Here is a 14,953-nt window from a genome sequence, read left to right as displayed (position 1 = left end):
TCTCCTAATTCTCAAATCCCACGCATCTTTCAAGACCCAGATCAAAGGCCACCTCTTCCACGACGTTTTTCCTGCACTCCTTTGCAGTTCTTTGATATTTAATGCCCTCTCTTTATTGTTTAGGAAGCGCCCAAACCTCTGACCAGCCAATGAGTTTCCCCTGGGTGGGGAAGAAGGGGCACGTTCATCAAAGTTCACCCCAACCTCTCTAGCTCTCAGGTGGGAGTTTGGCACAAGTGCCGTATTGTTGGATCACCGTCTGAACCGATAGTTCTTTCTGTCAACTACAAATTGGCACTTAGCAAGAGCACTGCCAACGACTGAAAAACATAGGTGTTTGCCATCTGCCTCTACGGAGAGTGAACCCCATGCTATAGCTGTTGACCTTCAACAACCGGAGGGAGTTCAGGGTGAAGTGAGGCACTTTGTGCTCCAGGGAATCTGGTGGGACAGGTCTTTAGATAGTTGGATGTTTTTAGGAACAGATTTTATGGTCTCAAACCTTCCATCTCCTCATACCTAAAGTGAAAGTGAAAGTGAAGTAGCTCAGTCGTGTCTGACTCTTGAGACCCTGTGGACTGTAGCCTACTAGGCTCCTCCCTCCATGGGATTCTCCAGGCAAGAATACTGGAGTGGGTTGCTATTTCCTTCTCATACCTAAAGAAGCACTAAATCCCTTCCGGGTGACATCAGATCCTCATGACTAACAAAAAGCCTTTTGTAAAATGAGTGCTTCATGGTATTGAACTCCCCCTTCACCAAAACCTTACATATTGTCTTTCACCCACTCCCGCGCTGGAACAGTCTCTCAGAGCTATTCCCAGGCTGCAGTCCGCATTTTGCCCCCAATAAAACTTAACTCACAACTCTCATGTTGTACATCTTTTTTAGCCGACAGTCCCAAAAGTCTAGGGCACACACACTCTACAACCCTGCCTCAGATGCCTTTCCCTAGTGAAACAAGGCACTCCAGATAACAGCCTCTCCAACGTCGGAGATTAAGGAATTGAAAGACCGGCAGAAACCACTCCGCGTCTAACTTTTAACTCAGGCTTCAGAACCCGCCCAGCCATAGAGCGACTGCAAATGCGCTTGCGCCCTCTGGCCGGCTCCGTCCCCAAAGTTCGCCTCGCGCTCCGATTGGCTGCTCTCCGCACCAGCCTGGGCGCCACGTGATCCACTGGCCACCGCGTGATTGGTTGTTCCTTTCGCCGGGGCTGCCGGCCCTGCCGCGAGGAGCAGGAGTCTGGAAAGCGGCAACTGGCTTCCTATTGTACAGCACAGGGTGGGCTGCCGTGAGCCTCAGCAGACCCGGGCAGGCCTCGTGAGAATGTAGGACGTAAGCGTTTTGGGAGGTTCGGAAAGCGGACTGCAGAGCCCTTGCCTCCAGCTCTGGTTTGCGCCCTGGCTCCGGCCTTACTTGTGTTTCGCCCACAAGAATGGCTTCCTTCAGTCTTTCCTGAAGTTGGTGAGGTTTGGACGTATTAGTAGTGTTAGTAGTATTGTTATTTTTCTTATTATCATCATCATTTGAGAGTCCACTGCGTATAAGCATTGGTGGTCCTGCGCAGGGCGCCATGCAGAAAGCCTTGAGTTAGAAGCTGGAGGAAGGAGGGCTTATAGATGCTTGCGGAACGTCCTTAAACCAGCATGAAATGTTGGAGGTAAGTCAGCTTTATAAATTGTGCTGATGTTTTTATAGGGTTTAGTAGGGAGGGTCATTCATTGACTAAACTAAACCCTCGTTTATTGTGCCGCCTTGTGTTGCCCCAGGTTCCCTGCTGAGTGTAATGGTTGCAAAGGCCAGTGAGACCCAGTCCTGGTTCTTCAGGAGCTCTGTCTGTGTGATGGGACTGGTGGGTGAGACAAGGAGGTGGAGGATGGGAATGAGTGAATATTTGGCGTGTGACGCCTACTATGGTCGGAAAAAGTGCTGTGAGAGTCAGAGGAGGGGGTAAACTGAGGGAGTTAGGGACCACTTAACCGAGAAGGGGGCTTCTCTGATAGCTGGTAAAGAATCCGCCTGCAATTCAGGAGACCCCGGTTCGATTCCTGGGTCAGGAATATCCACTGGAGAAGGGAAGGACTACCCCCTCCTGGAGAATTTCATGGACTGTATAGTCCATGAGGTCGCAAATAGTCGGCATGACTGACCGACTTTCACTTAACAGAGGTGACATTTGAACAAGGCTTTAGAACTATAATTAGACTTTCTCCAGATTGAAAGGGGTAGGGAAGGCACGCCAGACAGAGAGAAGTTTACAGAGGAAGAGAACTAGGAAAGTGTGCCCACTGTGAGTGACTGGAGCACACTTGGAGTTCAGCTCACAAGTTTCCTGCTTTGAGACAAGAGTTATTTAAGTTCTGTTAGCTCGTTTGTTTTTTTTGTAACACGTACTCCTGCAAAGGCTGGTGTGATCAAGGCTCAAGCCTCTAAAAAGGCACTTTGTTTTTAGTAGTTTCCCTCTCTTTGTGGAGTTTAGTTGCTGAATGGAGAACACAGGCCATATGTAGCTGTCCAGTTTTAACTAGGGAGTATCAGTCTATTATCAGTTTTATAAGTGGCCAACTGAAGCATGTTGTGTGTCCAAAATTGTTACTTATATATTGACAGTACTCTGCTGAAAAGCTGGAGAGGTTGACATTGTTTGCAAACCACGAGAAGGCGTCATTTAGAATAAATAAAATGTAGTCAACTTTCTCATTCAGAAATTGATTATCCAGGTTGTGAATTACTCAGGCTTTGCATTGTTTCCTTTATCTTGCCCATCCTCTGGAGAAAAATGAAATTAAACCTTATATTTAGCTGGTAGTGGAAAAGTATGAATCTGGTAACCAGACCTGTTTCTCCTCCAACTCTGTTGTTAATTTGCTATGCACCTTTGTCAAATCATATCCTCCTCAGGTTTTGGATTCTTTAGAAGACTTGTATAAAATTTTTATGGCTAATACTTTTCATCTTTATTGGCAGTAGAATTGTAAATCAAATTATATGTTAAATGAATTGGAGTTTATAAAGGCTTTTTAGTAGAAAATCTTTCCTGAAGGTTTTCCTTTAGAACTAGACTATAAATCCCTTCACAGACAATCCCTAAGATTTTATCATGCATGGTGTTTGGGCTCACTAAAACCAGAAATTATTTTGAACTGTAAATGCTTCTCTACTGTGTATTTTAAAAACAACCAAAGGAAAAAAAATAAATAAAAATAAAAACCAAAGAAAACCACATACCCCAAAACAAAACTTGTTCATGTTAACATTTTGTACAGCAGAGTTGTTTAAGGTGCATAGTGGAAGATGCAATATTGAAAGCCCATGCTCCTTTTTTTTTTCCATGGGTAAACCTAAGTTTTCTCTGATGTGAAAATAGGGTTTGGGGCTGCTCTTATGAAATACAAGGAGGTGAAAGCAATGATGCGATGATGAGTGAAGCATAGTCTGACCTGGTATTGCCATTGCTTCAGTGTTGGCTTTGACCAGGGTATGACCCCTTAATCTTCTCTCTGAGCTGATTCTGGTTGTGGTTTTTCTACACTGGTATGTTCTAGCCTATTTGGATACTGGCTTTATTATGTTAGAGCATTTCTTTAATATGCTTTTGTATTACTGATACTTTCATGTTTTCTTTGTAGGTTGAGGTGAAAAATACTGCTTTGATATCTTCATGGAAGACTGCATTATTTCATCCCTGAATCTGGTTCAGTTCCCTTATTGACTGATTACTGTGTTAAAATGCTTGTTTAGCAGTGATTGTAAAATAACAGTAATTAACATGTACATGCTCTCTTGGGGCAGACTAAGGGAAAACAGGTGTTCAGCCTGGAAAAGTGTTGCTCATTGGATTTCCCATTAAGTCAGTATGTCTTGGGTTTAACTTTTAAACAAGTTAAAAAATTAAATATTTTAAAATCTATAGGCTATTCTGTTTCAATATTTCTATTACCTTTGTGGTGTCAGAAAATGTGCTTTGAATTGCTAAAATGAGTTGTATTAGCAAACACCTGTCTCAGCAGAGGCACTTACTAGAATTTTCATTCTTCCTCTTCTAGTAATGATTAAAAAAAAAAACAAACCTGTATATTTTCACCAACCTTCCGATCCAGTGGCTTGCATTTTTCTACATAGGTTCAGAGAAGGCAGTGGCACCCCACTCCAGTACTCTTGCCTGGAAAATCCCATGGACGGAGGACCCTGGTGGGCCGAAGTCCATGGGGTCGCTAAGAGTCGGACACGACTGATCGACTTCACTTTCACTTTTCTGCACTGTAGAAGGAAAAGGCAACCCACTCCAGTGTTCTTGCCTGGAGAATCCCAGGGACGGGGGAGCCTGCTGGGCTGCCGTCTATGAGGTCACACAGAGTCGGACATGACTGAATTGACTTAGCAGCGGCAGCAACTTAGTTTCTGTAGAATAAGGTATTTCATGCAAGACTAATTTCTTGCTGTTGGAGTAGAGGATTTCTCTCCAAGTATTCAATTAGCGAAAACAGCAAAATAATCCAAAATGCCTCAAAAAGTCCAAAGTGATCTAAATGAAAATTTACTGTAAGTACCTCAACTAGGAAATTCCCTGCCGGTCCAGTGCTTAGGACTCCAGTGGTTAGGCTTTCACTGCCGAAGGCCTGGGTTTGATCCCTGGTCAGGGAATTAAGATCCCACAAGACTTGAGGTGTGGCCAAAAATAAATAAATATCTCATCTAATCATTCAGTTTCCACATAATCATGACATGGAACAGCTCTTTGCCAAAAACATTTATTCTTAAAATTTATTTAAGCGTTTCATAGAAACTTCAGTAATAGCCAGAATAATTCATGTTAGTTTAGCAAACTCTTTAACAACAAGCAGAAAGAGCTTATTGAAAGGTGCTTTATGTACACAGTCACAGTTAGGTCAGTATTTTACACCATCTCTTCATTAGTCACTTTGCTTTCACATTGAAATCTTCAGACTATTCTGTATATACATTCAACCTCTGTTTTCCTTTAACCAGTTTACCAAGGAAGACACCTGTGGTTCACAAAAGGAACTTTAAAAGTTGATAAACTGTAGCAGGTGTTATGTAACAAGTGGGTCACAGCAGATGGGAGGAGCTGTTGTTTTCCTAAAGTGTTTCTAAGTATGTCTATAAAGAGCAAGTCCGTATTTCATACTGTTTGCAAGCCAATAAAACCTATTCCTCAGAGGCAGGTTTCCCAGGTGGCTCAGTGGTAAAGAATTTATCTACCTGCCAACACAGGAGCTACAAGAGATGCAGGTTCGATCCCTGGGTTGGGAAGCTCTCCTAGAGGAGGAAATGGCAACCCATTCCAGTATTTTTGCGGGGATAGTCCCATGGACAGAGGAGCCTTTTGGGCTACAGTTTATGGGATTTCAAAGACTCGGACATGACTGAGCCACTGAGCACATGGGCTGGTTATTGCTTTCTTTTCCAAAAAGGCCTGTTTCTGATTCACCACCCATTTAATGACATCTAACTTGGGTTTTCCCTGAGAGCTTCTGTACCTCTTGTCCTTTAACAAAGGGGAGAGAAGATCTTCTGTGTCAAGTATTCTCTTTGATCCCTTCCTCTTTGCTGACCCTCACATCCCTTGCCAGTCCTGATTCTCTCACTCTAACCAGCTCAGTCAACTCTAAGTAGGGGTGTCTAGGGAGCAAGCTAAAAGGTTAAGATCAATGAGTAAATCCTTTTAAAGACATCCATGTGGTTGTCTGAAGTTCACAGTTATTAGTTGAGAGTGAGAAGTATCAAAAATGCTATTTACCCTGTGGAAAACCAGCCCTGTGGCCTTACAGTACAATCATTGTGTTGTGAGGTAAGGTGCTAATCCCTTTCAGTTCTCAGGGGAGTACAGTTTAATCAGATGCTGTACCTCTGTTGGATAACCTGTGATAGGACAAGCCTGGTGACTCCTCACGTAATGGAACACACAGCGATAACAAAACACATAGCCAGAGGTGGCGAGAACCGTGTCATTCACCCGGTTTTTACGACACAGTGGGCACACGGTCTTCATTTTGGGTAACAGGGGAGAATCAGAATTGTAGTCTAGGTGTACAGGTGGTGGTGGAGTAGGCAGAGCAGTCAGGGACTTGATGGTTTCTTGGTTTTCCGACGAATACCACCACTCAAGAAACTGCAGGAAGAATACACCCACCGAAAGGCCAGTAGAGAGGGACAAGGCAACACCCCCCACGGCTTTCTTCAGAGCTGACTTTATCTTCTCACCAATGCTGTTTGGAGAATAGAACAAGGAGGCAAAAAGAGAAACTATTTAGGTATAATCACAGAATGACTAATAGAAACGTAGTTCTTGTATTTTTCATTGGAATCTGATTTAGCTTGGGGATTGAAAATTGTGTCCTTAATGGTCCCTTCTAAACAATTCCCTCTTTGTGACTTACATAATATTTTAGGAGCATAAGAGCTAAGATTTGTTTTTAATGACTAGAGCTTGTGTTTTGAGAAATAAATTAGTGAGATTATACAGACTATATAATCAACTTGTATATTGATTATATAGACCTTTTGGGGCAGGGGGTGAAGGATAGTAATATCCAGGGAAAAAAACAACTCAGCAGTACTGAGGAATATATTTGCACTTGTAGGAGAACACAAACACTAACTAGAAGTGGGATGTGTGTGCACGTTCAGTCCTGTCCAACTCTTGGCAATCCCATGGACTGTGGCCTGCCAGTCTCCTCTGTCCATGGGAACTTCCAGGCAAGAATACTGGAGTGGGTTGCTCTTTCCTACTCCAGGGAATCTTCCCAACCTAGGAATTGAACCCTAGTCTCTGGTATCTCCTTCGGCAGGCAGATTCTTCACCACTAGCACCAATGCAAGGGGGAGAGCACCATGTTAAGAGCAGTCTTTAGAACTCGATTGATCTGGCTGGAATCTCAGCTCTGCCACTTTGGAGCTATGTGGCTTTGGCAAGGTACTTAACTATTAGAACTTAGTTTCTTCAACTGTTAAATGGTGCTTATGCATTATTTCATTGAGTTGTGATAAGGATTGAGGTGATATACCTAAACATCTGTGTACCAGCACAGGGCCTGGTACATAGCAAGTGTGCACAAAAATGTAGGCAGTATGAGGAGGAATGGAGAAGGAAATGGCAACCCACTCCAGTATTGTCAGGAGAATCCCATGGACTGAGGAGCTGGTGGGCTACAGTCCACAGGGTCGCAAAGTTAACAGGATGGCAATCCTTATTTTATGGACACATGAGTTTTTCAGTGATTTTATGAAATGACCTCAGAGTGGACTGAGGGAGGTGAATTATGAAATTGGGATCAGATTTTAGAATTTATTAACCAAAGACTTTGGGGAAATGTTAAGGCCTTACCTCCCAGCTGGTAGCTGCATCATGCTGGCCTCAGCTGGTTTGTGCTCCAGAGCTTGTATATCCTGAACTGTAAGCCGACCTAGCCGAACTCCAGCCAGCCTCAGCAGTGGTGAGTGATGCTGAGCCTTTCCTAGAATGTATCGAAGCTGCTGTACCAGAAACCAGCCTTCCCAGGCCATGTTAACAAATGGGTAGGCTGCCAGGAAGGCTCTGTAAAATCGTTTCCAGCGGGAAGAAGGGGGATGGATGGAATATTCGTCCTCTTCTCTCAGGCTAGAAACCAGCTTCTCCAGTTTCACTTTCAGATAGGGAAGAAGAACCAGGAACATAATTGATTTCATAAACTGCTGCTTTGGGAGACCAGCATTGGCCAACCTCTGGAGCTTGTGTTGGTCTCCCATTACAATTCTCTTTAAGCCATAAAAGTTTTCAGAAAAGGAGGCGCTGGTTTTCGACAGATAATGCTGCTGGAGCAGAAGATCTAGCAGGGTGAAGATTTCATCAAACCACCTCCAAAAGAAGCCAAAGTGGGCAGGATTTGATTCTGCAAGAACCTACAGCAAAATAAATAAATGAAATTCATTCCATTACAACAGCTACTATGCCTTGTTATTTATATTTCCTTTTTTCCCCTCTAAATTCTACACTTTTCTTTCTACACCTTTACCTCCCTGAAGGGCTGGGTATGTAGTGCACACAACACTCTACAAAAGACTCCATAACTGTTAAATCATAGGATATAAATTATATACTGATTATTTTGAAACCGAGGCCAACAAATTCAAATTACTGTTTTTTTTTTTACCCCAGACATCCCTAAAACTTTCCAGAGAATTAAATCCTTACCTTGACCACATGCTGAAGAGCAGGTCTCACTGCTGACATTAAACTGTCCTGTGCTACCACCTCAAAGATGGATGGCTGGTCATCCACGACAGAGGCAGTCGTGATGTGAGCCCCGTGCTCGGCCATAGTTTCGTGTGTGCACTGGGTTTTACTTTGTCCACAAGCTCTTTAGTAAGCATGAACTTTTGGGGGGGCGCCAGATGGGTGCTCAGTCTCAACGGTAACTTTTATCTCAAAGGATAGCCCCTCAATTTTACTGGAACTGGGCAAAAAAAAGACCTTTTCCGGAGGCAAGGTGAGGGGGAGGGTTCGAGTGAAGGAAGGTGAAGAACGAAGTTAACACGGACGTGGGTAGGAATAGTGTGTAGGAGGGGGTGACAACTAACGCTGCGCCTCACGGAACAAAGCTTAACTACGGGGAAGACAGCACGGGGCTGGGCGCTGGCCTGTAGAGCGGCAGTCCTGGAGGCTGCCAGTCAGGAGCTCTAACTCAGGAGGGTTCAAAAGCCAGGCGGATCTGAGGGATCGGATGTGCACCAGTACGGCCGGCCCTCCGCGGCTTGGCTCAGCTGTGGCCTGAGCAGTCCCCCCACCGTGACCGTCCTTGCGCGCTGACCCCGGACGAGGCGCGAGGAACCCGGGACACCGCGGTTGAAAGGAGGTCTCCGCTTTATGACAGAATCCGCAGCCGGAAATAGAAGCCGCTGGAGCTTGGGGAAGGCGGGCGGAGGAGAGGCGCTCTAGCCTGGAATGCGGCCCTGGAAACCGGAACTAGACAACTCTATGACTTTATCGGGACTTCCGCTTCCGCCCCCGCTGAAAGTGAGGGAGGCACTAGAGGCGATCGGCTGGAGGAGAGGTCTCTGCTGATTGGTTTTACTTGTCGTAACTGGGTTTGCGTCGCTGTCTTGTTGGAAAGCCACAGCTCTTATCTCTCTTTGCGGAGTCTTTTTGGCAAGGTGTTGGGGTCACTGCATCGACATCTGGAGCCTGAGCTCGGCCCGCAGCTTGGGCGTTTGTTCCCTGGGGCGATCCAGATAGGGGCGAGGGACCCAGGGGAATGTGGAGATGGAAGCCTCACTTTGCTTGCGGCGGGGGTCGTGGTTCACTATTATCTGCCGCCTTAGGGAAGGATTTAAAGCGACACAGGCAGAGATAACGGAGAAGGCAATGGCAACCCACTCCAGTACTCTTGCCTGGAAAATCCCATGGACGGAGAGGCCTGGTAGGCTGCAGTCCATGGGGTCGCTAGGAGTCAGACACGACTGAGCGACTTCATTTTCACTTTTCACTTTCATGCATTGGAGAAGGAAATGGCAACCCACTCCAGTATTCTTGCCTGGAGAATCCCAGGGACGGGGGAGCCTGGTGGGCTGCTGTCTGTGGGGTCGCACAGAGTCGGACACGACTGAAGCGACTTAGCAGCAGCAGCAGCAGCACAATAGCTAACAAAATAAGGAAAGCCAACTCTGAAGGAACAGAAATTATACAGTTCTCCTGGATGTTTCTAGCAAGAATTAGCAAAGTCTCACCCAGGCATTGATGTTGCAATAAATGGGCTTCAACAAATTTCTGTCATTGTACTTATGATTTAGATTCGTATTGATTGACCTTAGGTTAAGATTACCTCTCCACTCCCTGTTTTGCTGCTGCTACTTCTGCTGCTAAGTCGCTTCAGTCGTGTCCGACTCTGTGTGACCCCATAGACGGAAGCCCACCAGGCTCCCCCGTCCCTGGGATTCTCCAGGCAAGAACACTGGAGTGGGTTGCCATTTCCTTCTCCAATGCATGAAAGTGAAAAGTGAAAGGGAAGTCGCTCAGTCGTGTCCAACTCTTAGCGACCCCATGGACTACAGCCTACCAGGCTCCTCCATTCATGGGATTTTCCAGGCAAGAGTACTGGAGTGGGGTGCCATTACTGTTAGTCAGTTAATAGTTCTTTGAGAATATTTCAAAAGTAAACTGACATTATTACATGAGAAAAAAAGGCAGTCAAATAACAATGTCAGTTATTACAGCCAATAAATAATAAACACCTCATCACAAACCCCACTCAGGTTTATGGTATAATGAGATAGGACACACAAAAATTGATTGTGCTTATGTTAAAAGGTATTAAGAGCCATCAGATAGGTTAATATGGTGAGATTCATATGGTAATAACAGGTGGGAGAAATGAGGCTGTTCAAACTAGCTCTGACAGAAGCCCTGTATTGGCCTTTGTAACCAAAGGGAAGATTGTTTCTAACCCCACGTTTTATCTCAACTTCTCTCTGCCAGTTGCTTTCTACTAGAGTGATGTAACCTGGTATCTCCTTGTATCTCATATCAGGACCAGAAGTCCACTGAGAGATTAGGTGGACCTCAAAAGGTTGAGTACATTTGGGAAAAGTCATAGTCATGGTGAATCTGCCCGTAATGTGGGAGACCTGGGTCAGGAAGCCCTTGGAGAAGAAAATGGCAACCCTCTCAGGTATTCTTGCCTGGAAAATTCCATGGACAGAAGAGCCTGGCAGGCTATGGCCATGGGATCGCAAAGAGTTGGACACAACTGAGCGACTTCACTCGCTCACTCACTACCAAAGGGAATAAGAGGGCTAGGAAGGGGGTGGCAGTGGGGGCTGGGAGGGAAGAACATTTATTAGATAGAGTAATCAGGGAGTGCTTTTATGAGATTACAGTTAAAATAAGAGCTAAATTATGAGCCAGTCATAACTCAACCTTGTATAGTTATCGGAGAAGGCGCACCCCACTCCAGTACTCTTGCCTGGAAAATCCCATGGACAGAGGAGCCCTGCTAAGAGTCGGACACGACTGAGCGACTTCACTTTCACTTTTCACTTTCATGCATTGGAGAAGGAAATGGCAACCCACTCCAGTGTTCTTGCCTGGAGAATCCCAGGGACGGGGAGCCTGGTGGGCTGTCGTCTATGGGGTCCCACAGGGGTGGACACGACTGAAGCGACTTAGCAGCAGCAGCAGCAGCAGTATAGAGTTAGGGAAGATGAATAATAGGAGGAGTGATAGTTATAAAGCCCCTAGGATGGGAAACAACTTGGAGTATTTGAGGGCTGCAAAACCTAGCAAGGAGTGAAATGAAGAGGAACTGAGGGACGAAAAAAAAAATAAAATGTTAGAGAGGTAGACAGGAACCAGACCACTTCTAAGTCATGGGAAGGAGACTGGATTTTGGTCAAAGTGTAATGGGAAGCTTTTGAAGGATTTATACACCAGAGTCATGACCAGGTTTATATTTTTAAGATGACCCTGTAATGGTTATGTAGTTTACTTTGTGTATGCTTCTCAAGCCTTACATTTATGATGTATGCTCTTTTTGAAATGTTTGTTATACTTCAAAAAAAAGTTAAACATCTGGCTGCTATATGGAAAATGGTTGGAGGAGAGTTGAGTTTTCCAGTAGTTCAGGCAAGAGGTCATGGTGGATTGGAATAATGAGGTGAACAGAGGGAACTGAACAAAGTTGAGATACTTTTTGAAGGTAGAATTGACAACTTGGAGATGGAATGAATGTGGCAGTTAAGGGAAAGAGAGAAATCAAGAATGACGCCCAGGTTTCTGGCTAGTAATGTTTGTCAGTGTAATTCATTGAGATAATTGCAATCTTAGCAAATATTTACACACTCCAAAGGCTTCCCAGGTAGCTCAGTGGGTAAAGAATCTGCCTGCAATGCAGGAGACCCCAGTTTGATCCCTGGGTGGGGAAGATCTGGAGAAGGGTGTGGCAACCCACTCCAGTATTCTTGCCTGGAGAAACCCAAGGACAGAGGAGCCTGGGGGGCTACAGTCCACAGGGTTGAAAAGAGTCAGACACGACTGAAACAACTGAGCTCAAGCACAGTTCTGAGGACTACTCAGAACAAGTCCTGGTCAACAACAGGGCCATATATTGCCTCATATTCCTCATATATACTATGTGCTGGCATAGTTAAGTGACTTATGTAGCCTAATTCATGTCATCCTTATAATAATATTATGATTGGATATTACTGTTTCTTCCATTTTATAGATAAGAAAACTAAAGAACAAAGAAATGGGGAAAACTGGGAGAAGGACAGTTCTGTTCAGTTCAGTCTCTCGGCCATGTCCGACTGTGACTCCATGGACTGCAGCACTCCAGGCTTCCCTGTCCATCGCCAACTCCCGGAGCTTGCTCAAACTCATGTCCATCGAGTTGGTGATGCCATCCAACCATCTCATCCTCTGTACCCTTCTCCTCCTGCCTTCAATCTTTCCCAGCATCAGGGTCTTTTCCAAGGAGTCAGTTCTTTGCATCAGGTGGCCAAAGTACTGGAGCTTCAGCTTCAGCATCAGTCCTTCCAATGAATGTTCAGGACTGATTTCCCATAGGATTGACTGAAGTCAATCCCTTGCAGTCCAGGGACTCTCAAGCGTCTTCTCCAATACCACAATTCAAAAGTAACTATTCTTCAGTGCTCAGCTTTCTTTATAGTTCAAGTGTCACATCCATACATGACTACTGGAGAAGGACAGATCAGATCAGATCAGATCAGTCGCTCAGTCGTGTCTGACTCTTTGCGACCCCATGAATCGCAGCACGCCAGGCCTCCCTGTCCATCACCAACTCCCGGAGTTCACTGAGACTCACATCCATCGAGTCAGTGATGCCATCCAGCCATCTCATCCTCTGTCGTCCCCTTCTCCTCCTGCCCCCAATCCCTCCCAAGCATCAGAGTCTTTTCCAATGAGTCAACTCTTCGCATGAGGTGGCCAAAGTACTGGAGTTTCAGCTTTAGCATCATTCCTTCCAAAGAAATCCCAGGGCTGATCTCCTTCAGAATGGACTGGTTGGATCTCCTTGCAGTCCAAGGGACTCTCAAGAGTCTTCTCCAATACCACAGTTCAAAAGCATCAATTCTTCAGCTCTCAGCCTTCTTCACAGTCCAACTCTCACATCTATACATGATCACAGGAAAAACCATAGCCTTGACTAGACAAACCTTTGTTGGCAAAGTAATGTCTGCTTTTGACTAGGCTGGTCATAACTTTCCTTCCAAGGAGAAGGACAGGTTCTGTACAAATTAGGAAATGAGAAACTGTTGGAAGTTTTTGAACGGGGGAAGAGGTATGAATCAAATATTTTTCTGGTGGCACTTTCTTTACAAAATACAACTCTGTCTCCTGTGAATTGTACCTGGAACCAGGTTTTTTTTTTTTTTTTTAACTCCCCACCCTACCCCGTACTTTTTTGACTTGGCATATATATAGAATTACTCAAAAGTGTTGTTAGAAATTTGGTGGTGAAGTTTGGGTAATAGGTCAAGGCTAGAGATAGGTTTTTTAGGAGTCATATGAGTAGGAAAAATAGTTGAACCCATAGTATTGCTAAAGGGATAGTGTAAAGAAAATGTATGAGTATAGAACATAAATCCTTGCTACACCCTTCCTCAAACACCATCTTATATCTCTTTTCTTTTCAGTCATACTTTTTTATAGAGTTATCTGTTTTCATTCTTTCCCTCCCACTTATCTTCCAACTTCTGCAGCATGACTTTTGCCTTCAATGTCTCTATGGATGGTCTCGGCACTGACATAAAGACCTTTGTGTTGCTAAATTCTTGGACACTTTTTGGCTCCTCCTATTCTCTATAGCAACTGTTCTTGTTGACCACTCACTCATACATTTAGTCATTCAACAAATTCAGGGGAGGCCTCAGAGATACAGTATTGATATTCAGTTCCTATACTTTGATAGAACTCTAAAAACATTCTGAATCATTATGACTGCCTTCTTTTCCTTCTACCTCTCTGCTTCTCAGTCCCCTTTGCATTTTGGTTTCCCAGCTTCTGCCTTAGGCCCTCTTCACATTCTTCTTCTTTCTTGACTCAAGACTTTATTATTTTTACTTAGAGCAGTTTTAGGTGGGAAGTTTTAGTTTTGAGGGGAAGATACAGAGATCTCTAGGTCTTGGTTTCTGAAAGGGACTTGTTTTGTGTAAGCAAACTCCTAGGTTTCCCTGGTGGCTCATTGGTAAAGAACTCGCCTGACAATGTAATAGACACGGGTTCAATCCCTGGGTGGGGAAGACCCCTTGGAGAAGGAAATGACAAACCACCCCAGTATCCTTGCCTAGGAAATCACATGGACAGAAGAGCCTGGTGGGCTACAGTCCATGAGGTCACAAGAGTCGGCCGTGACTTAACAACTGAAACAATTAACAAAGCACACCTGTTACACGCTAGGGTTCTTACCAACCTAATCCGGTTTAAGCTTCATAAAGTGGTAAGAGTTATTATCATCGTCTTTATTTCACAAGTAAGAAGACTGAAGTTGAGGAGACAAGTAACTTAGTCACATTCAGGGCAGGGATTCGGATTCAGATGGATTCACACATAAATTTGAGACTGTGTCAACCTCGTTTCCTTGCACCAGTCTCCTCCAGTTCCACTGCCCTGTATAATCCTGGGCTAGATAACCATTGTCCGTGTATTTTTAACTGCCCAAGGAATTAGCTGGATTTTGTTGTGTTTTTAAAGAAAGCAAAAGGCATTTCACTGACTGTGTAGGTTTTTAGAGAGGTCTTGTGTGAGGAAACAAATCCAGAGAATGTCAGCTTGTTTACTGGATTCTTTCAAATGAATTTCCTCCGAAGCCCAGATCTCAGATCTCTTCCCAAGGCGCAAAACTTTTCCGTCTCCAAGGCGACAGAGAGTAGTCCCTCCTTTCTCGTTCTCGCGCGTATGGATGACGTCACACGGCGAGGTTCTCTGACGTA

At 44.7% G+C, this 14,953-nt stretch overlaps 1 protein-coding gene, 1 long non-coding RNA gene and 1 other non-coding gene across 4 annotated transcripts; 2 read left to right on the top strand and 1 right to left on the bottom strand.

The window, feature by feature from the left end:
* Positions 1-1,193: 1,193 nt before the first annotated feature.
* LOC113877928 lies at positions 1,194-3,914 on the top strand. Of its 2 annotated transcripts, XR_003506866.1 has the most exons (3): positions 1,194-1,664; positions 1,774-1,856; positions 3,634-3,914. It is a non-coding gene; the product is annotated as an uncharacterized LOC113877928 (long non-coding RNA). The 2 variants fall into 2 exon arrangements; XR_003506867.1 differs by lacking the exon at positions 1,774-1,856.
* LOC113878651 lies at positions 3,416-3,512 on the top strand. Its single transcript, XR_003507074.1, has one exon. It is a non-coding gene; the product is annotated as a Z30 small nucleolar RNA (small nucleolar RNA).
* Positions 3,915-4,741: 827 nt separating the features above from the next.
* On the bottom strand, positions 4,742-8,960 carry PEX12 (peroxisomal biogenesis factor 12). The gene is made up of 3 exons (XM_027518207.1): positions 8,199-8,960; positions 7,353-7,906; positions 4,742-6,234 (listed from the first exon to the last, which is right to left on the bottom strand). The coding sequence occupies exons 1-3, from the start codon at positions 8,322-8,324 to the stop codon at positions 5,835-5,837; spliced, it is 1,080 nt and encodes a 359-aa protein (XP_027374008.1). The 5' UTR covers positions 8,325-8,960; the 3' UTR covers positions 4,742-5,834.
* Between the last annotated feature and the right edge of the window lie 5,993 nt (positions 8,961-14,953).

This window comes from Bos indicus x Bos taurus, chromosome 19 (genome assembly GCF_003369695.1).
Source record: "Bos indicus x Bos taurus breed Angus x Brahman F1 hybrid chromosome 19, Bos_hybrid_MaternalHap_v2.0, whole genome shotgun sequence".
NCBI lineage: Eukaryota > Metazoa > Chordata > Mammalia > Artiodactyla > Bovidae > Bos > Bos indicus x Bos taurus.
Note: the sequence above shows the minus strand (reverse complement) of the source record. Positions and strands in the feature narration are given on the sequence as shown.